General features: G+C 37.6%; 1 protein-coding gene across 1 annotated transcript in view; it reads left to right on the top strand.

The window, feature by feature from the left end:
* The window catches only part of LOC124619467 (transportin-3), a 205,794-nt gene that overhangs the window by 96,759 nt on the left and 86,435 nt on the right, over window positions 1–22,600 (top strand). Inside the window, exons 8-10 of the mRNA XM_047145867.1 lie at window positions 4,142–4,341; window positions 6,472–6,611; window positions 7,855–8,046. Coding sequence (XP_047001823.1) covers window positions 4,142–4,341; window positions 6,472–6,611; window positions 7,855–8,046 — 532 coding nt within the window. The remainder of the gene's footprint in view (window positions 1–4,141; window positions 4,342–6,471; window positions 6,612–7,854; window positions 8,047–22,600) is intronic.

Here is a 22,600-nt window from a genome sequence, read left to right as displayed (position 1 = left end):
CCATCTCCATGCCTGTCTCCACTCATCCATCTCCATGCCTGTCTCCACTCATCCATCTCCATGCCTGTCTCCACTCATCCATCTCCATGCCTGTCTCCACTCATCCATCTCCATGCCTGTCTCCACTCATCCATCTCCATGCCTGTCTCCACTCATCCATCTCCATGCCTGTCTCCACTCATCCATCTCCATGCCTGTCTCCACTCATCCATCTCCATGCCTGTCTCCACTCATCCATCTCCATGCCTGTCTCCACTCATCCATCTCCATGCCTGTCTCCACTCATCCATCTCCATGCCTGTCTCCACTCATCCATCTCCATGCCTGTCTCCACTCATCCATCTCCATGCCTGTCTCCACTCATCCATCTCCATGCCTGTCTCCACTCATCCATCTCCATGCCTGTCTCCACTCATCCATCTCCATGCCTGTCTCCACTCATCCATCTCCATGCCTGTCTCCACTCATCCATCTCCATGCCTGTCTCCACTCATCCATCTCCATGCCTGTCTCCACTCATCCATCTCCATGCCTGTCTCCACTCATCCATCTCCATGCCTGTCTCCACTCATCCATCTCCATGCCTGTCTCCACTCATCCATCTCCATGCCTGTCTCCACTCATCCATCTCCATGCCTGTCTCCACTCATCCATCTCCATGCCTGTCTCCACTCATCCATCTCCATGCCTGTCTCCACTCATCCATCTCCATGCCTGTCTCCACTCATCCATCTCCATGCCTGTCTCCACTCATCCATCTCCATGCCTGTCTCCACTCATCCATCTCCATGCCTGTCTCCACTCATCCATCTCCATGCCTGTCTCCACTCATCCATCTCCATGCCTGTCTCCACTCATCCATCTCCATGCCTGTCTCCACTCATCCATCTCCATGCCTGTCTCCACTCATCCATCTCCATGCCTGTCTCCACTCATCCATCTCCATGCCTGTCTCCACTCATCCATCTCCATGCCTGTCTCCACTCATCCATCTCCATGCCTGTCTCCACTCATCCATCTCCATGCCTGTCTCCACTCATCCATCTCCATGCCTGTCTCCACTCATCCATCTCCATGCCTGTCTCCACTCATTCTCATCATTCATCCTACATTCACATCCTCTTCTCTATAGTCTCACTCAGCCCATGTTCTGTCACCCCTCATCAACAAATTTACTCATTCCTCCACCATGGGGCTCTCAGTTCTTTTGTGATTTCGTGCGTGGCACACACAGGGGCCTGAGCTATTACAACCCATTCTTCCTGGGCTGCATTTCCTTCCCCTCTGCCCCCTCCTTCCCCCCTCTCTGTGTTCTTACTTATGTCGACCTGGCTATCCACCTGGTTCCCTGTATTCCTTGCGGTTTTGTTCCCCTTACCTTTTATTTTTCATCCTTCCTTTTTGACGCGTTTGGTCCCCCTTTGGGGTTTTAACTCTACCTCTAAATTTTCTGTCCATAGTGTGAGCGATTTGGGAAAGAACTCCCTCCCTAGCCTCTATGGCGTGGATACTTCTCCCCCCCTCCTACCCCTCTTCTCTTCCTGCCATAGCCTCTCTTGATCCCACTAAGTCACCAGCATGTGTAGACAGTCCTTGTGATGGGGCAGTTATGTACCCATCTGGCTGAGCCCCCTGACAACACAGAGATCACATCTCTGATACGTGAGCTGTTGCCTTCCCATGTGTCATTCCAGAGCATCGAAATCCTGGCAACAGCCACCTAACTAGACAGCCCTTGCTGTGGATGGATCATACTCATAGGGAGACCCCCTGATCATTGTGTGTGGTATCAGGGTGGATACTTTGATTATGAAATGTATCAAGCTCCAAAAAACTGGGTGTTCTTCTGTGGCCATCTTTTTGGTTGGTAATGGATCATTAAATGCTGCTTCTTATGTCACAGCCTTCCCTTCTCTGGCTACACCCTGGGAGGAGGGCCAGGCTCACTGGCTTGGGGTGAAACACTTTCTCCACTACCTGGTCTGCACCTGGATGGACAGGACAGATTCACTGCCACAGAACCATTACTTTTTGTGGAAAAAAAAGAAATGTTCAGTGAAGTGGAGTCTCTCGGTAAGATGTGGTCGAGTTCACTATTGATCAAAACTTATTACGCCGCCCAGTCTGCAGCCCTTCATGCTTGTGATTACCTTGGTGATGTCCCGGCGTCCATTACTCCTCATTAGTCTTCGAACATGGTTGAGGAAGTCATTTTGCAGAGGGTCCTCATCCTTCAAACTGTTGAAGAACTCTAGGCCAACCTGGAACAATGGGGCATTCATTTTGTTCGGTGTATTCAGAAAGGTCATAGGGACAGCTGCACAGGTATCGGCACCTTTACTTTGGCTTTTGAGGGAGATACAGTCCTGGAGAAGATCAAAGTGACGTGTTATCGGTGTGATGTAAAGTCATACGTCCCACCAGCCGTGAGGAGTTTTTGGTGCTTGCATTTTGGCCACATGTATTCCTGCTGTACACTGGACTTTCTGCATGGTAAATGTAGACAACCACTCCATGAGGTGAGTCCCTGTGTTCCACCACTCGTATGTGTTAATTGCCATGGCCATCGTTCTCCACCCTCACCAGATGACCCAACTTGTAAGAAGGAAAAGAAGAAACATGAGTATAAGTCCCATGATTGTTTATTTTACACTGAGGATCTTCATAAATGTGACAGGCTTCACCCTGTATGAGTGACTTCTACCTTTGCCTCTGTTCTGTCCTTTCCCCATCCTCCCTCTTCCTTAACCAGTTCTGCCCCCCCCCCCTCTCCTCTCCCCCTCCCATGTGGTTCCCACCCCCTTCTCTCTAGGTGCCACTCCACCTTCATGGCTGGAAAAGTGGCCCCCAATTCCACCACAGGCGCACCGTCTGTGCACCCCAAGGTCTCTTGCTCTCTTTCAGTTCTGGATCTTACAGAAGCCTGCCCTCCTTGATCACCGAAAGAGAATAAGAAGAAGTCTCAGTGCAAGCACACCCCTCTCCCCTCCTGTTCTTTCCTCTTCCTGCTGCCCCGACATTCCTTTTACCTCTTTGTTTGCCTATTTTCCCTCCCCCTTGATTGGAGTGTGTGGTTTCTGTTGTTCCTTCCTGGTTCCTGCCACCTTATTTCATGGGACTGATGACTTTGCTTTGCCCCCGCCCCCTACCTCCAAATCAAGCAACCAACCAATCGTACCCATCCACTTCGTTATGGTAGGTAACTCTTTACTACCTATGCCCTGGCTAGCTCATTGGAGCCCCTGTACTCTGGTATAGATGATTGGGACTCTCTCTCTCTCTCTCTTTACTCTGCAATTGCAGAGAAAAAAAACTATATTTGTCGTGATGACAAAGAAAGGATGGAATATATAGAAAGCGACAAAGGGAATCTGTTCCAAAACTAACCTGTAGGTAAGTACTGCAGAATTCCTTTAAAATTGGGTAGCTCAGTTTGTTTGGAGATGAAGGGACCTGTAGGAGAAATTACGGAATTGGATCAGTCGTATGTATTTTTAAACACAGTTTGTGTTGCTGGAACTAAAACTGTAGTGATTAATCTCTGTCTGATATGTTAATGTAAAGACCCCACACAAATCTGGGAAAGGTCTTACATGACGAGGTATAGCAGTGTTGTATATAGAGACCATCTATCTGTTCCTTCTTGTTGTTTATGTCAAAGAGCTATTGTAAACTGCTAAAATAGAGTTTGCAGGACTATTAATTAATTGTTGTTTAACATATAGCTCTTCAGTGGGTGTATGTGCTAGTGTAAAAGTGAAAGAGGTTTCGTTAGTGATGTGTTTTCCACAGAGTGGTGACCATAAAAAGTATGGACATCTAGAGGAAAAGGATGCCTTAAAAATGACAATTTATGTTGTTACTTGTTATGAGTGTGTAGTCGAAGACTGTAATGCTTGAAAAAGCCTATATGATACATTTATCCTGCAATTGTTGTCAAATTGCAGATATGTACTCTTCTATATATAATACTGATATTTATTGTCTGGATAATTTTTTATTATGTTGGCCTTATGTCTGTTAAGTGTTTTGATAGATGGTTGATTCTAAAGAATAGTGTCAATTTTCCCTCCTTTTAATTTTTCATTTATCATTATCTCTTTAAGCCATGCATGATTTATACAATATTTATAAATTTCAGGAAGGTCTACTGGATGATGCAGATGAATTTTCTGATTTCCGAGTGAAAGTATCAGAACTGATAAAGGATGTGGTATTCATTGTAGGATCTTCAAATTGTTTCCGACAAATGTTCCTAAGTCTTCAAAGACCAGGAGTAACCTGGGATTCGAGTGAAGCAGCTTTATTTGTTATGCAGTCTGTTGCAAAAAATATCCTCCCGTAAGTTACTTTTTCCAATGTTTCACAGTTATTAATTTGTGCATTTTGTTTATGCAAGTGAAGTTTTTCCAAAATCTTGTGTATTATTGACATCTGTAGTTATTACAGTACATTATTATTTAATATGTTAGTGTATTGTGCTCAAGCTTGAAGTACTCTATGCTGGCTCAGTGAGACATGGTATTGTGCAAAAGAGTTACGTGTGACACAAGTAGATAAGTAACTGACTTATATTTTATTAATAACTTCGTTCACAGTAACACGTTTTATTTGCTCGTATACTTCACTTTTTTTCTCTTTTAATATTGTTTAGAGTATTGCAATACAGTTTGAAGAATTCATTGAGTTGCTCCCAGCTGTAAGATTAATAGATCAAAGCGTTCTGGAATCTATCAATACCAGTATGACAAGTACAGTGTAACATCCCCACTTCTTATAGTACATATTGTACTGCTTCAGTGACATAGGCTAATATTTCTGCTTGTAAAAGAGGTGAGGAAGAGCTTAAGAAACACACAAATTTCTTAACAAATCTTAAGTGCTGTCACTCTCAGCCTTTTCCTGTTCCAGTAGGTGATAAGTAGGTGCCTTTTATCAAACTCATTTATTGTCATTAATGTGTTTCACAATTACATTTTACTAAACAAGGCAACCAGAACAGATGAAATTCCCTCAAAATTGGTAGCGGAGATAAGACAAGGGAGTGAAAGTTCATCTGCAACTTGTACAGAAGACAGACTGCAGTAACGAGCTGACAAACATGAAAGGGAAATAGTTTGAGAATGATGTGATACTGGGTTGCAGCCTGTCCCTACTGTTGTTTGACCTGTGCATGGTGCAAGCAGTAAAGGAGACCAGAGAAATTTGAAGAGGAAAGAGAGAGAGAGAGAGAGAGAGAGAGAGAGAGAGAGAGAGAGAGAGAGAGATTTGCTGCTGACATTGTAGTTGCATCAGGGATGCAAAGGATTTGTAAGATAAATTGCACGGAATGGATATTGTCTTGAAAAGAGGTTATAAGAAGTGAAACAAGAGTACTGGATTGTAGTAGTAGTATTAAATCAGACAATGCCAAGGAAATTGCATTAAGGAATGAGGCACTAATAGAAGAGTTTTTGTATTTGCTGAGATCCTGAGGAATCAAAGAATAGTTAGTTCGGTAATGTAGGAAATTGGGGAAAAGGGAGGGGGGGGCGGGATAAAAAGATTAGAGGGAGACAAAAGCAGTAAGCAGTTTCAGATGGAAGTAGGTTGTAGTAGTTAATGCAGAGACAAAGAGAGTTGCACAGGATAGATTAGTGTGAAGAACTGCATCAAACCAGTCTTCGGATGGAAGACCACAACAACAACATATAATATTAAGGGACTGATCAATATTACCTGCTTACCAGCTTCTGAAACTGGAATACATGGTGCAGTTATGTTTGATGCACAAAAGGCAATATATATGTACTCATTGATTTAAAAACAAAATTCAATGCAGCTTTGAGGTAAAACAAAAACAAAATGTAAAAAAAGTGCTATGGATAACAGAATGAGGAAAAAACCACATTTATCTGTAAGAAAGAAAATGGTCATGTGGTACAGAACATTGGAATGGGCAGAGTAATATCTGACACAAATTGCTCGGTAATGTACCATAAGGTGTAGATTTTTTTGTTAATGACTGCTGTGCAGCAAACAGCGAATTTTTGGAAGAAAGGTAACTTTACAATTGAACAAAGTTGTGCCATAGTAGGGTGGAAGGATGAAACTGTATAGTGCAAACGGAAGGGTTGGAGGATTTTATCAGAAGGGATGGAGAGGGAAGCTGTAACATAAAGCAGTGGAAACTTCTTATAAGAAGATGAGGAGCCACATAATATGATGTGATTTTTACAGTTTAGTTTCTTTTACAAATGTGTTGCAATATATTAGTACATTAATTTTAGTAACCACAGAAATGTTGGGGTCTGTATGTTACATCATAAACTTTCATGTAAGTTCAAAGAGAGCATTATCTTTTCTCATGTTCTGAAGATAATTTTTGTTGATAACATTCAAGGGAAAGCAAAAATAAAAATACATTTTTATGCCTGTGATAGTTTATAATACTCGAACTTCAAATAAAATGCTTGTAGTTTCTCATTACAGGGAAGAGAATGATGTGGTCCCTAAAGTTGTGGAAGCTATTTTGAACTTACCACAAACGACACACATAGCTGTGAGGCATACATCAGTCTTGCTTCTTGGAGAATTGTGTGAGTGGATAGAGAAACACCCACAGTCTTTAGGTAAGCATGTGTGAAAAATATTTATTTTCAACGCTAAAGCAGTGTTGTTTAAGGGCACTAGGAAAAACACTGATTCTCCATTACAGTTCTGTAAACTTATTTTCTGTCTTGTGCTTTTACTTTAGTATCTACATTTGTAGACAGTAGATGTACTAGAGAAGTTTTTTATTATTAGTTATTCAGAAATGAGACAAATATCAGCAAGAAAAGTTGCAATGGAGCCAATAAAGTGGTATGAAAACCTCAGGTAATAGATTTCAGTGACAGAAGCTTTCATTTATCTTTAAGTTATAACAAGACTCACACACTGAAGGTTCTTTACAAACTTAATTTTGTATATCCACAGTTCATCCATCCTGGGAATCAAGAATTTCTACTGTTTATGCTTGGTATCACCATTGGTACTGACTTTTGAGAATGTTTTAACTTTTTGAAGTCAGGCAGCAAATGATGGGAAAACATTTTTTCATATGATATAATTACAAAGTCACACGTTTCAGATTTTATCCTTCACTTGTACTATGAAAGCTTGCTTGTTGCCAAATTTCATGATTCTAGGTCAGCAGAAAGTACCCTATAGGTTTTCATGAATGAGTCTGCGAGTATCAAAATTTGTGACATAAATGGCCATATCTTTTGATTGAATTGACTTACAAGATTACATTTGACACACTGACAAGGGGACTGTACACCTTAGTATGCAACATTAAACTTGGTACATCTATCCATTCCTGAGGAAAAGGGATCTTGACAGACAAGAGACAGACTGACGGAAGACGAGACAGACTGACTGGAGGATAACAAAGTGATCCTATAAGAGTTCAGTTTTTACTGATTGAGCTATGAAACCCTAAAAAGCTACAGATAATACACATCATTGCATTCCCTTATCAAATTATGTCGAAGCATTTTACATGGATTTTTTTTTAAAAAGTGAAAGTTGATGCTGTGCTTACAGATATTTTCAAATAGGATTACAACAACTGTATTTTCTATTTGACAGTCAGCTGTTGAAAAATGTTGACTTGTGATTTTTTTCCTGAAAGATAGTAGTTACAAGTATATAAAAAATGAAAAATAAGTTTCTTAGGGTTAACTAATAGACATGACACTTTGCAAAGAAAAATTACATACTTGTTCTTATAATAATGACATTCCATGTTTCTTGAGGGGCCACTGTACATTTCATTGTATTTCTATGATTTCTGCAATATTTCTTACATTATATATTACTCTGTTCCAGAACCTATTCTCAACTTTCTTCTTTTCTGCCTACAACAGCCACAGTTGGCAACAGCAGCTGCAAGTGCCCTACAAAATATATGCAGCTCTTGCCGAGATCATATGGCTGTGCATTTTAATGGACTTGTACAGATTATTCAGAGTCTAGATACATTTAGTATATCCAATGAAGCAGCTATAGGTCTTCTGAAAGGTCTGTTGTGCTATTGTTTATTCTAATCTAAATTTTTAATTTAGTTAGTTATTTTCAGTCAGTAGAAAATTGAATCATGTTTTCAATAATTAATGTTACTGTTAATGAAAATTGCTGTTCAAAATTTTGATACAGATGTATCATTTTTCCATGGATAGACTGGCAATTCCCATTGCATGAAGTATGATTGTTGTCAATTTCAGGAGGTCCAGCTGCAAGTGCATATCCTTAAGCTGCTGTTGTACCATATGATGCTGTCAGTTATTTCGTATATTATTATTATTGTTATTATTATTATTATTAAACAAAAGTCCAGAATTGAGTATGACAATACTATGAAAAGGATAGTTGTTACTCACCATATATCGGCGATTCTGAGTTGCTGATACGCACAAATCCACTATATGCTGAGTAGCAACTATCTTTTTCATAGTGTTGTATTATTATTATTATTATTATTTCTCTTTCCTGTCTCAGATGTTATGTCTGGTTAAAAATGGAAAGTGATGCGGACCTTGATCAACCGTGACTTATTTTTAACTGTACGATATATCTTACATTGCATTTAGGAACTTTCGGGTAATTGAACATGTATCAATAATTACAGATTTCTGTAGTTGTATGTATATGTTTGGATGTAGCTGTATTGCGTTGATGTACTGGTGGATACTGTGTGGTATGACTCCTGTAGTTGATAGTATAATTGGTACAATGTGAACTTTATCCTGATGCCACATGTCCTTGGCTTTCTCAGCCAGTTGGATGTATTTTTCAATTTTTTCTCCTGTTTTCTTCTGTATATTTGTTGTATTGGGTATGGATATTTCGATTAGTTGTGTTGATTTCTTCTTTTTATTGGTGAGTATGATGTCAGGTTTGTTATATGGTGTTGTTTTATCTGTTATAATGGTTCTGTTCCAGTATAATTTGTATTCATCATTCTCCAGTACATTTTGTGGTGCGTACTTGTATGTGGGAATGTGTTGTTTTATTAGTTTATGTTGTATGGCAAGTTGTTGATGTATTATTTTTGCTACATTGTCATGTCTTCTGGGGTATTCTGTAAATGCTAGTATTGTACATCCGCTTGTGATGTGATCTACTGTTCCTATTTTTTGTTTGCAAAGTCTATATTTATCTGTTGTGGTATTGGGATCTTTAATAATATGCTTGCTGTAATATCTGGTGTTTATTGTTTGATCCTGTATTGCAATCATGAATCCTTCCGTCTCACTGTATATATTGCCTTTCCTTAGCCATGTGTTGGATGTGTCTTGATCGATGTGTGGCTGTGTTAGATGATACGGGTGCTTACCATGTAGTGTTTTCTTTTTCCAATTTACTTTCTTTGTATCTGTTGATGCTATGTGATCTAAAGGGGATGTAGAAGCGGTTATGAAATTGCAATGGTGTAGCCGATGTATTTATATGAGTGATTGCTTTGTGTATTTTGCTAGTTTCTGCTCGTTCTAGAAAGAATTTTCTTAAATTGTCTACCTGTCTATAATGTAGGTTTTTTATGTCAATAAATTGCCTTCCTCCTTCCTTTCTGCTTAATGGGAATCTTTCTAATGCTGAATGTATGTGATGTATTCTATATTTGTGGCATTGTGATCGTGTAAGTGTATTGGGTGCTTCTAGGTCTGTGTTACTCCATTTCACTACTCCAAATGAGTAGGTCAATAATGGTATAGCATAAGTATTTATAGCTTTTGTCTTGTTTCTTGCTGTCAATTCTGTTTTCAGTATTTTTGTTATTCTTCGTCTATATTTTTCTTTTAGTTCTTCTTTAATATTTGTATTATCTATTCCTATTTTTTGTCTGATATTCCATTTCTTATAAATTGTGTTAGCTGTCCGATGTCTTTTCTCAGTTTTTCTATTCTTATCTGTAGCCTATGTTGCCATGCTGGTTTTGTAGGTTTCTTCTATGTGTTGGTTGGTTCTGATCTCTGCCTAGGGTGTATATTTAGTGTAGTGAGTGCTCCTACATAAACCAGTAGTTGTAACTCTTCCATAGTTGTATTTTCATTTATTTTGTTGTGTATGATTGTGTTGATAGTTGTTATTGTTGTTTCGACTTGTGGGTTATTTGGTGGTCTATGCAAGAATGGTAAATGTCTGTATTTGTGTTTGTATTCTATATATCTCAGCTGAAATTTTTCTTCTATATCTAACATGTGTGTCACTTTATGTTCTATTTGTGCTTCTTCTGGTGGCTGTCTTAAGATTTCGTTTTCCTCTGATTGTTTAATTTATGCGTGCTGTTCTTGTTTGTTTGCTCTGGGATGTTTGAGTCCAGTACTGTATTTTCTTCTTCTTCTTCTTCTTCTTCTTCTTCTGATTGCACATTATTTTGTTCCAGTATTTGTTGTACTTGTTGTTTGATGTTTTCTAATTCTGACTGGGGTATCCTGTTATTTTTGATTATTACACGGATCTGATCAGCTAGTCATTGTTCTGTTAAAAATTTTAATTCTGTGTATCTGGTAATAAATGTTGTGTATACTTGTGATCTGTATCCAGTTGTGTTGGTTCCTAAGTATGTTGCTTCGTGATAACAGAATATGAGGTGTCGGTTAACTTCATCTGACCATCTAATCCTCTGTCTTTGTTTTCCTTCTAGAGTGTTTGCAGGAAGCATATCCTGCAAAACACCTCTATTTGGATTTAAATCATTTACCATGTGGCAAGCAGTGTCGTTACCATTGTGGACGACCATAGGGTTCAAACGTCGTCCTCGACCATGACAGCGCTTTTCCGAGGCTTCATTAGTTCTGTCCTGAACCAACTAATCACACTAAAAGGGGGGGTTAGCCCTATTAGTGGTTTGTTCTTTTCATCGCCTTTTACGACTGGCAGAACATACCGGAGGCCTATTCTTTTTCCAGGCCTCCACGGGGTTATTATTATTATTATTATTATTATTTCTTTCTTTTCTCAGACGTTATGTCTGGTCAAAAATGGAAAGTGACGCTGAATCAAACGTGACTTCCTTTTAACTGTACGGTATATGTTATATTGCATTTAGGAACTTTCGGGTAATTGAACATGTATCAATAATTACGGATTTCTGTAGTTGTATATATAAGTTTGGATGTAGCTGTATTGCATTCATATACTGGTGGATATTGTGTGGTATGACTCCTGTAGTTGGTAGTATAATTGGTATAATGTCAACTTTATCCTGATGCCACATGTCCTTGACTTCCTCAGCCGGTTGGATGTATTTTTCAATTTTTTCTCCTGTTTTCTTTTGTATATTTGTTGTATTGGGTATGGATATTTCGATTAGTTGTGTTAATTCTTCTTTTTATTGATGAGTATGATGTCAGGTTTGTTATGTGGTGTTGTTTTATCTGTTATAATGGTTCTGTTCCAGTGTAATTTGTATTCATCGTTCTCCAGTACATTTTGTGGTGCATACTTGTATGTGGAATGTGTTGTTTTACAAGTTTATGTTGTAAGGCAAGCTGTTGATGTATTATTTTTGCTACATTTTCATGTCTTCTGGGGTATTCTGTATTTGCTAGTATTGTACATCTGCTTGTGATGTGATCTACTGTTTCTATTTTTTGTTTGCAAAGTCTACATTTATCTGTTGTGGTATTGGGATCTTTAATAATATGCTTGCTGTAATATCTGGTGTTTATTGTTTGATCCTGTATTGCAATCATGAATCCTTCCGTCTCACTGTATATATTGCCTTTTCTTAGCCATGTGTTGGATGCGTCTTGATCGATGTGTGGCTGTGTTAGATGATACGGGTGCTTACCATGTAGTGTTTTCTTTTTCCAATTTCCTTTCTTTGTATCTGTTGATGTTATGTGATCTAAAGGGTTGTAGAAGTGGTTATGAAATTGCAGTGGTGTAGCCAATGTATTTGTATGAGTGATTGCTTTGTGTATTTTGCTAGTTTCTGCTCGTTCTAGAAAGAATTTTCTTAAATTGTCTACCTGTCCATAATGTAGGTTTTTTATGTCGATAAATCCCCTTCCTCCTTCCTTTCTGCTTAATGTGAATCTTTCTGTTGCTGAATGTATGTGATGTATTCTATATTTGTGGCATTGCGATCGTGTAAGTGTATTGAGTGCTTCTAGGTCTGTGTTACTCCATTTCGCTACTCCAAATGAGTAGGTCAATATTGGTATAGCATAAGTATTTATGTGCTTTTGTCTTGTTTCTTGCTGTCAATTCTGTTTTCAGTATTTTTGTTAGTCTTTGTCTATATTTTTCTTTTAGTTCTTCTTTAATATTTGTATTATCTATTCCTATTTTTTGTCTGTATCCTAGATATTTATAGGCATCTGTTTTTTCCATCGCTTCTATGCAGTCGCTGTGGTTATCCAATATGTAATCTTCTTGTTTAGTGTGTTTTCCCTTGACTATGCTATTTTTCTTACATTTGTCTGTTCCAAAAGCCGTATTTATATCATTGCTGAATGCTTCTGTTATCTTTAGTAATTGGTTGAGTTGTTGATTTGTTGCTGCCAGTAGTTTTAGATCATCCATGTATAGGAGATGTGTGATTATTATTATTATTATTATTATTATTATTGTTATTGTTATGAATAACAGATTACGTTACTGAGTAAAATAGAATACGCGTAGTATTAATTCCAGCTTCTTGAAGATTAGGCATTAGAATTATGTGATGTTACAACATTATAGGCAAGATATGGGTGGTTCCAAACAGTACTATGTCTTGTATTTCACTGTTTTTGCTGCATCCTCGAATTCTAGACAGATTGATCCTCAAGTCATGTGGTATTGATTGCGAGGTGCCAGTGGTAATGGGAATGACATTTATGTAATTTTCACATTACCTGTTTGACTGATTTCAATGCTCTGATCCTCATATTTCCATTTCTTCTGAGCTCCCGTACTATTAATGTTCACATCACACACAACTGTGACATTGGTTAAGAAGCATGTTCTCTTTTCTGGTTGACATATGACTTTAGGCTAGTTAGCTGCAAGTTGGCTGGTATTTATTTGTTCATCCTATAGGATAGCATTACAGCATGCTGTTGTGGCCACTTTGAATGTGCGATTGTGCTATTTATGATATTTCTTTGCCAGGATAGTGCAACCTGATACTGTGTGGTCCATGGTCCGAGTGTACTCCACAAAGTTGACATCTATTGACTTGAGTGGTTTTCATTACTGCTTTTTCAAAGCTCTTTGTCTCAAAGCCTGAGCATGTGCAGCATTATTAGTGTTTCTGACTCTGCTCTCAGTCTTTCTCTTCTCAGCCACAGATGTGCCTGATCTTTGTCAATGTTATACGTTCTCCAGCCAGTTTGGGTACTGACCATGCAGAGATTTCTGTCTATGATTGTTTTAGTTTATTCCAAGTCTCAATTTTGATAGTACATTGAGAAAATGAGTCAGTATCAGTAAATCCTGTGAGAATTTTCTTGTAATCTTCTTAGTATAGATAGTGATTCCTTTGTTTTCATTTTCTTTTCCACACAGTGTTACCTGATGCATTAAAGGCTCATTCACATGCTGGATCACAAACCTACTAATATGCTGTCTCCATTTGTCTCAGATCATACCTTCTTTTCCTTACGTGTCACACACACACACACACACACACACACACACAACACACACAGGGAAAGTGTGAAGTCCATGAAACTTCAGCATAGGTAAATGTTGAAGTGTAATATAACAAATTATACAGTAAATAAGACAAACTCTCAAAGCTATTTTGTAGTGTAATGCTGGCAAGTTAGTTTGAAAAACTGCCGAGTAGGGTGCCACTGACCATAGTTGCTGAAAATAGCAGTGAATCAGGCAGAGAACACAGTTTTTGTGCTAGAATTTTCCATTGCCAATCAATTGTGTGTGTACAAAGAGCTTTCTGTAAGAAGTTTTGCAAGACACCATCAGTTTACAACAGCATAGTGAAGTGGTACAAGAAATTCAAAGGGAATGCTTGTTTGTGTGATGTGAAACACCCGGCCCAGTCAAGCATGTCAGAACAGATGGTAGACCATGTGAGGATAATGATGTTGCAAAGTCCCACACTCCATCATAAGTGATTAAGAGTAAAACTATAAATTTCAGTTTCTGCAGACCATAAACCATGACAAAAAAATTGTTCAGCACATTATTCAGCATTTGTATACAGATCCAACTTGAAAATGACCTTACAGTCAAATTAATCTTCAGTGACGAGCCCCCCCCCCCCCCCCCCCCCCCTTTTTTTTTTTACGAGGAAAGCCAACTGACACAACACAAAGATACGGTGGACAGAGAATCCGCATGAAACTGTTGAATGTGTTTGAAGTTCTAAGAAATTTAAAATGTTCCATGCTGTCTCCAACAAGACAATCTATGGACCCTTCCTCTTCACTGAAAGAACTATCAATGGTGTCACCTGTCTCGACATGCTGCAATTGTGGCTTCTGTCACAGCTTGAAAGTGACAGCAGTGATGTTATCATTCAGCAAGATGATGCCACTCCAAATTTCTACAATTGGCTATAAGATTAACACATAGCTGAATAGGCCGTGTGGCAGCCGCTGACTTGGCACTACTCAAGTGGCCACCATACATGATGCCTTGCAACTTTTTCTTGTGACATTATATCAAGGATAACATTTATGTTCCACATCTGCCACAGAACCTTGTAACTTGTGACACCACATTGCAACATGTGTCCTTACTGAAATTCTGGGTATGCTGGGTTGAGTATGGGCAGAATTGGACTTTCAGTTCAGTGTGTGTCCTGTGATGAAGAATGGACAAATAGAACATTTATAAACATTGTAAAAATACTTTGAGAGTTTTTCTTTCATGTGTTGTATCATTTGTCACATTGCTCTTGTTTATTTACTTGTAAATTTTCTTTTGAAATGCTTCATGGACTTTCTAATTACCTTGCAGTCTGTTGTCAGCTGTTGGGCACACAGCACTGTAAATGGTAAGCAACTACTGGGTCTAACAGTCTGCAGATAATATTTTTTTCTACTAGACCAAAAATATATTCAATTAAGTTTGCTGCCAGTTATCCTGTATCCGTAATTTTGTTCTTGGAGTTGAGTTGAGTCGGGAGTTGAGTTGAGTCGGGAGTTGAGTTGAGTCGGGAGTTGAGTTGAGTCGGGAGTTGAGTTGAGTCGGGAGTTGAGTTGAGTTGAGTTGGGAGTTGAGTTCTTAGCACCATTTTTACCATCCTGTATTATTCCTGAAGAAATACTACTATTACCACCACCACCACCACCACTGCCGCCACCACCATGATGAACTACAGCCTTGTTTGAGAGTGATCATTGAGCTAAAAAGTTTTAAATTGTTGAGCAAAATAATTTTATTGTTTCTTTAATGGTATTATTATTTTACAAAGTGGTGTTGTTTCTGTGTCTGTTTATCTCCTGAGCAATAACATCAGTATAATATATATCACAGGGTAATGTAAACGGATAGATAAAAAATGTACCAGAGCCAGTGGCTTCTTCTTCTGACAGAGAAGTTGAAGTGGAAGGAAGAAGAGTGAAGGAAAATGACTGGAGAGGTTTAGGAAAAGGAGTACAATTCAGAAAAGTCACCCAGAACCCCGGGTGAGGGGAGACTTACTGGACAGGATGAGCAGGAAAGACAGATTGTTGATTATTTTTGTTGTTATATGTATATCACAATGTGATGATGTAATGAATGTATTGTTGACCCATGGTTGAGGGGCAGCGTCATTTGATTACTAATCAAAGATCCTGGGTCTCGGGATCAATTCCAGCCAGAATATAGTATAACACAGGATAGATGAAGCAATAAGGAAATAAAAAGTATGTTAGCACGGCAAAGAGAGCATGCCTTGCCAAAAGAACTATGTTACTATCAAATATCGGCCTTAATCTGTGGAAGAAATTTCTGAGAATATATATTTTTAACACAAGTGTGCATGTTAGTGAATCACACACTTGGGAAAACCAAAAAAGAATAGAATCAATGCATTTTATATGTGATGTGTAGAAGGATCTTGAAAATTAGATGGATTGATAAGGTACAGGTTGAGGAGGTTCTCCACAGATGTGGTAAAGAAGGGAATATATGGAAAAAACTGACAAGGAGAAGGGGCAGGATGATTGGACATGCGTTAAGATATAAAGGGGGTAACTTCTGTGGTACTGGAGGGAGCTATAGAGTACAGGGAAGAGAGTGTTTGGAACACATCCAATGAGTAATTTAGTGTGCAAGTGCTACTATGAAATGAAGAGATTGTTGCAAGAGAAGAAATTTTAGCATGTTGCTCAGAACCAGCTAGAGGACTGATGATGCAAAATAAATAAATAAATAAATAAATAACCTGTCTGTGCATTGATAATGTTTAGTGTGCTCTTATGCTTTCACAGTCCGTACACCGTCATTGTTCATCCAATGCACCACTCATTTTGTAGCTGTAACGTGACAGTTTACTGCGAAGGAAAGATTGATAGCATTTTAGTAGCATAAGATAATTTACTTTATAAGTCATTGCAAAGTGCATAAAAGTGTAAGTCACACTCTTCAGTCTCTCCTTTCCTTGTTTCCCTAAAAAGAGAAGCAGTGGAAACAGAAACTGTCTTGTATCACCTTTCTATGGCATTAAAGTAAAATATGTATCTAATAACAGCTCACATAGCTTACAAGCAGTTATTCTTCCCATAATCCATGCATGAATGAATGGATTGAGAAGAAAGCTTAATATATATTACAGTGAAAAGTACACAGTCACAACCTTTGCACATTTTGATTTGCAGAGTATAGCTATAAATGTTCAATAATTTAGTCTCACATTCACCTTCTATAAAATAGAATTCATGTGCCCATTTCAATCCACTCTTGAATTACATTTGGACTATTTTCTCTTCATCTTCAATTGTATGATGAACATTTGGAAGAGCATTTGTAAAGCTGGATAATATGAGTGCACTTTTGGAGGGCAGTCCCTACATTGTCATGCTGTCAATAGAGATTTTCCATCATGTATAATAGAGATTTTCCATCATGGATACTGTACGCTATTTTGTCTGACAAAATGATTACTGATCAAGGTGGCGCAGTGGTTAGCACACTGGACTCGCATCCAGGACGACGATAGTTCCAGCTCGCATCTGGCCATCCTGATTTAGGTTTTCTGTGATTTCCCTAAATCGCTTCAGGCAAATGCCGGAATGGTTCCTTTGAAAGGACTTGGCTCACTTCCTTCTCCATCCTTCCCCAATCTTGTGGTACTGGTGACCTTGCTGCTTGGTCCCCTCCCCCAAATCAACCAACCAACCAAAAAGATTTTTTGCGACTTGCATGTCTGGGGAAATACTTGCCTGTTCTAGAATATTAAACTTGTTTTCTATATTGCCGCCTTTTCTGTTCTAATAATAGAATGTTAAGTAGTTTAAAAAAGTACTGCAATGCAACAGTGGTAACCATGTCTTACACAAACTTCAAGCAAGGCATTTTTCATAAAAGTTGTTTTGTGGGCAACTAATAGCATTACATTCTTATCTTAACATAAAAGCAGAATTTTTATTATTGTTATACCCATATCATGATTATCAATACAGAATGTATTGTTTTATTTGTGATGTAATAACCTTTTATGTATGTTTCTTATCAGTATTGTAAAATATCTCTGTAACTTTCAGATTTTGAACACTTTTCACATTAAAAATCAGAAATCCACCATCATCAGTCAGAACTGGTAACAAACAATGATGGCAGACTTTTTTGTTCAGCCACATAGGGATCCTTTTTTTTTATATAAATCGTGTTTAGTCTTCTAAAACACTGCATGTCCTCATTACTCTTTGGTTTATTTCTTAGACTTCCCATACAGTCTTTATTTTCAGCTACATGAAATACAAAAAGACATCAACTGTTTCAGTGACTTAATTGTTAACCAATTGGCTTGTACAGCCAACTCACAGCCAGATTTTGGTTTCAAGTTCTTTATTACATTGCCAGCTGTGAGATGGGCCGAGCAGCTCTTCTTTTCTGGTGTATAATACACTCGATTTTTTTAGGTGTTTTGTGAGTTATAAGAAATTGTTTTTATGGTTTTTCACTAGCTGTGTAGCAGCAAGCAATTTATGTCATAAAAAGTTCCTCTCGGATGAGGAAATCAAAAGTCCGTTGAATAAGAGTGCAAGTGATGTTTCAGGTGAAGTTTCTGATAGTGCTGATAATGAAGATAATGGGAGAAATGATAGTAGTGATGATAGTGATCCAAATGAAACAGATAGTGACAGTAATGTTGCAGTAGCAGGTGTGTGTGTGTGTGTGTGTGTGTGTGTGTGTGTGTGTGTGTGTGTGTGTTGCTAAAAAAACAGAAAGTAGAAAAATGGCTGGGAAATAAATCAGGATAAACCTTCCAAAATTTCGTTTGGTGGTTCTAGTGGCATCAATCCTAGGGTTCAAAGACAATTCCCTGAACAACCCCCTTTGATATGTACAGAGACATTGTTAATTTACCAAACAATGCTTGGTTTCCTATAACATCTGATGGAATTCACACACATTTTGCTTTATGTGCTCTTACGACACAGGTGAAGAAGCCAACGCTTCAGTCATACTGGTCCATAAAAAATGCAATTCGTACTCCTTTTTTTTTGACATATGTGGTATAGAAGATGCTTACAGGTTTCTAGGTTTCTTCATTTCATAAATAATGAATATTCTGATCCTGCAAAGCGTCTGAACAAGTTGCAACCTGTTATTGACCATCTTAGAGTTTCCGCATTGTTTATTATTCTGAAGAAGATATACCAGTTGATGAAAGCTTCATGAAATTCAGAGGTAGATTCTGCTACATAAAACTGAATCCCCCAAAAAAAGAGTTCATTTTGAAATACAGTTCTTTAAAATTTGTGAGTCAAAGAGTGGCTATTGATATTTGTACAGGAAAAAACCTGACCCCAACCAGTAAAGAAATCCCAATTAGTTAAGCTGTTGTTATGGACTTCATGCAACCGTCTTTGGACAATGGTCATGTAGTGTGTGTGTGTGTGTGTGTGTGTGTGTGTGTGTGTGTGTGTGTATATATATATATATATATATATATATATATATATATATATATATATGTTGAGAACTGGTATACTTCATCATTGTTTGTAAGGCTCCCCTCAAGGGGCACAAATGCCATAGGGACAGTAAGATCCACAAGGCAAAATATGCGTGACTAGTTCCAAAAATCTAAACTAAAAACAATACAACAGCCAAAGGAAAAAGTGATAAGAAAACCAAAACCCTTGTCCAGAAGCCCAAAGCAATTATACAGTGAAATAATTCGATGGACACGGTTGACAGACAAGACTAGCAGTTGTCATGTTTTCCTCTCGTGAGAAGATACACCAGAGGAGATAAGAAAATCTTCTTTCACCTGATGGGACATTGGGATTTTCAATTCATATATCCTACTAAACAAAGTGTCAGGAAAAAAAATCTTGTTTCAGTCAGTTCAGAATACAGCTGGCTGTGAATATAATAGAACAGGTCACCTTACCAGACTGCCCTAAACATGGATGGCCCCAATATGGACTTTCCCATGTTAGACTGCAAGCAGCAAATTGTGCACATTTTGTTTGGTTAATCTCCCCCTAATCTCATCAAACACCCTTCAGAATCGTGTAGTATGCAAGTTACACCAGGTATGGCTGTGAGAAATGTCTAGCGATGCCTGAGCGTTTTCAGGTATACCACACCAACAAAAACTTCTAAAACAGTATTACCTTTGCTCACCATCACATTGATAAATATTATTTTGAGAAAACTGTGTAACACAAAATATACTGATTTTCATAAATTTAATGACAAATATTAGATTGGTTATGGGGATAAATATTAGTAAGTCACTGGGTTAATTTGTACAATTTCCTTTTTTGATTATTGGTTACCTATTACTTTAATCTAATTGTAGCTGATGCACATACTTTCAAACTTGCTCTAACAAGTTTATAGTCATTATTGAAATGTGGTTCAGACACATTCTATTAACAAATATTCGTTTGTCATTTTCCCAATTTAAGGATCAAAAAATTTTGGTTAGAGCTGTTGGGAATATTTTTTTCACTTTATCTGTTGTTACTTTTGGGTTTTCATTATTAAACTAGTTGTGTTTCTGACTAATCTCTTGAATCATATAAGCATTTAAAGAAATACTGGTTTGGTTGTACAGTTTTCTTCATGTTATTTACTCAGCTGTTTGCCATTCTACAGATAAAATTTAATGTCTGCCAAACATTTCAGTTTCATATTCTTCAGTAACTAACTGTTTTCAATAGTTTCTCTAACCAAATTTTGATTTCAGCTTTTCATGTCATCTCAGGCATTTCCAAATAATTTGGGTAATGCAGGATATATAGTTACGTTAATAATATTGTTTCCTTGAAAGTCTAGGTTTCTCTTTACTAGAGGTTTTTTTTTCACACCTATAACATCTTTGCTCTTCACTTGAGTCCCTTGTTAAATAATGGCTTCTTTTCCTCTACTTCTTTATAAACTATTATTTTCTGAGATGATAAACTTGTTCCTTATTTTAATTGTTTATGCTTTCCTTTTCTGAAATAAATATTATGATCTGGTGTGCGGATTTCCTGCCTGATGAATGTTTCTTGGTTTGTATACATTTTTAAGACACATCTTAGAATTATGTGATCATTTGAAATTCTTGTCTGGTGAATTCACATGTTGTGTAAGATTTCTTTATATTTGATAAAATGTAGTCAGTTTATTTTTTTTTTTTTTTTTTTTCCTTTTAGCCCTGAAAAATCATTTCTTTAATTCTCCTGGACAAATGCGTTAACGACAATTGTTTTACTTCTTGGTGTACTATGCTACATATGACCTGTGTAATTTCTGGTGTCGTATCCAGAATTTCCCATTTTGTATGCACTTTCAAATTACAATTCCCTACTAGTGATGTTTACCGTTATTTATCTGCTTCTGTAACTCTTCATATGAAGAGGGATGGAGTCTTCTACGTCATCAGAATTTTGGTGCGCAGACCTGAATGATTTGTATGTTCTACCTCTCATTTGTTTTTGAAATAGTTCTGCCTGAGATTCTTTCATCATCCAGAATATTGTTTTAATCTTCCTGTTTACAATAAAGCCTACACCTGAATTTCCTCACTGATGATTTCTCTACAGTTACACATGTTGCAATTTTAATTCTATTTTTTTTTAATGTTCTCATCAAACTTCTGATGATCCTAGAGCAGCTCATTTGATCATATTTAACTCTTCTCACAATTACATTAACACCCTTTAGATTGAATGGTTTTGTTCTGTATTAAACTGAAGTAGTTTTCAAAATGTTTAAAAAAATGCAAAGCCTGATCAGATCTGAGTACTGATGAATCTCAGACCCTAGGGACAACATAACCAGTTCACATGCTGATCAAGGCCAATGTATTTCTCAAGTTCCAAGTCAGTATTGTGATTTGTCAGCTTGTCTTTCCGATGCCCGTAATACATTTGGTCCAGAGGATATCAGTCTATGTTTCACTATACTGTCTGCAGTGTGGGTTGGTGAGAAGCCCATCCATTTGTTCCCCTAATGCTTCAATGAGATGATTATTAATTTGTTGTATTGTTGTAAAGTGGTAATGTGTATGTTGGTAATCAAAATGTGCTCTCATTAAGATGTAATTAAGGGTCTCAGAGCATTTATATCTACATCTACAAGACTATTCTGCAGTCCAGTACCCGGCAGAGGGAATATCATATCACCTTCAGACAGTTTCCCTACACTCAAGCAGCGCATGAAAAAAATTAACCCTTAAATCTTTCTATGTAAGCTCTGATTTATCTTATTTTATTACAGTGATCATTTCTCCCTATGTAGGTGGGCTTCAATAAAATATTTTTTGCATTTAGAGCAGAATGCTGATGACAAAATTACATGAAAAGATCTCACCGCAATGAAGAACACACCACCCCCAGTGTCGTATAATATCCTTCACACTCTCTCCCTTATTTTGCGATAATACAAAATGAGCTTCCCTGCTCTGAACTTCCTGAATGTCCTCCTTTCACATCCAAAATAAGGTCTGTCGTACTGATTCCTAAAAGTGATATTTGTAGTGCTTTAACCAGTAGTTCTCATAATTACATTTAAATAAAATATTTTGTGCATTAGCACACATTGTTCCTTAAAATTAAATAGAAAAACAAAACAAAAGCATTCATTTAAATCAGCGTGAAGCTGTCATCTTTAGAGCAGATTCATCATTCTGAATAGGATTGCAGCAAATTGGTCAAAGTGTCAGTTTTTATGTTATAGTTGCTATTTAGTTTCACAAAATGTTGAAGCCTGTGCACTTTAATATTTGAATATCCATTGATGAATGGTTCATTGGATGTAATGCTGTCACTCAAAATCTGCAGCAGTGCTCTTTGAATATTGTACAGTATCAAGAAGAATTCAATTTTCTTTTGTTACAGAATGCTTTAATAACCTGAAAATGTTCCTTAGTTGAGTTCCCTCGCCCCCACCCCCTCCCCCACCCCAGGGTACTATTCACTTCGAATAGGCTCTGCCTTGTTATCTTGTCAGTTTTATTATTCAC

The sequence above is a fragment of the Schistocerca americana genome, chromosome 6, assembly GCF_021461395.2.
Source record: "Schistocerca americana isolate TAMUIC-IGC-003095 chromosome 6, iqSchAmer2.1, whole genome shotgun sequence".
NCBI lineage: Eukaryota > Metazoa > Arthropoda > Insecta > Orthoptera > Acrididae > Schistocerca > Schistocerca americana.
The sequence above is the reverse complement of the archived record's forward strand: the minus strand, read 5'-3'. Positions and strand labels throughout refer to the sequence as shown.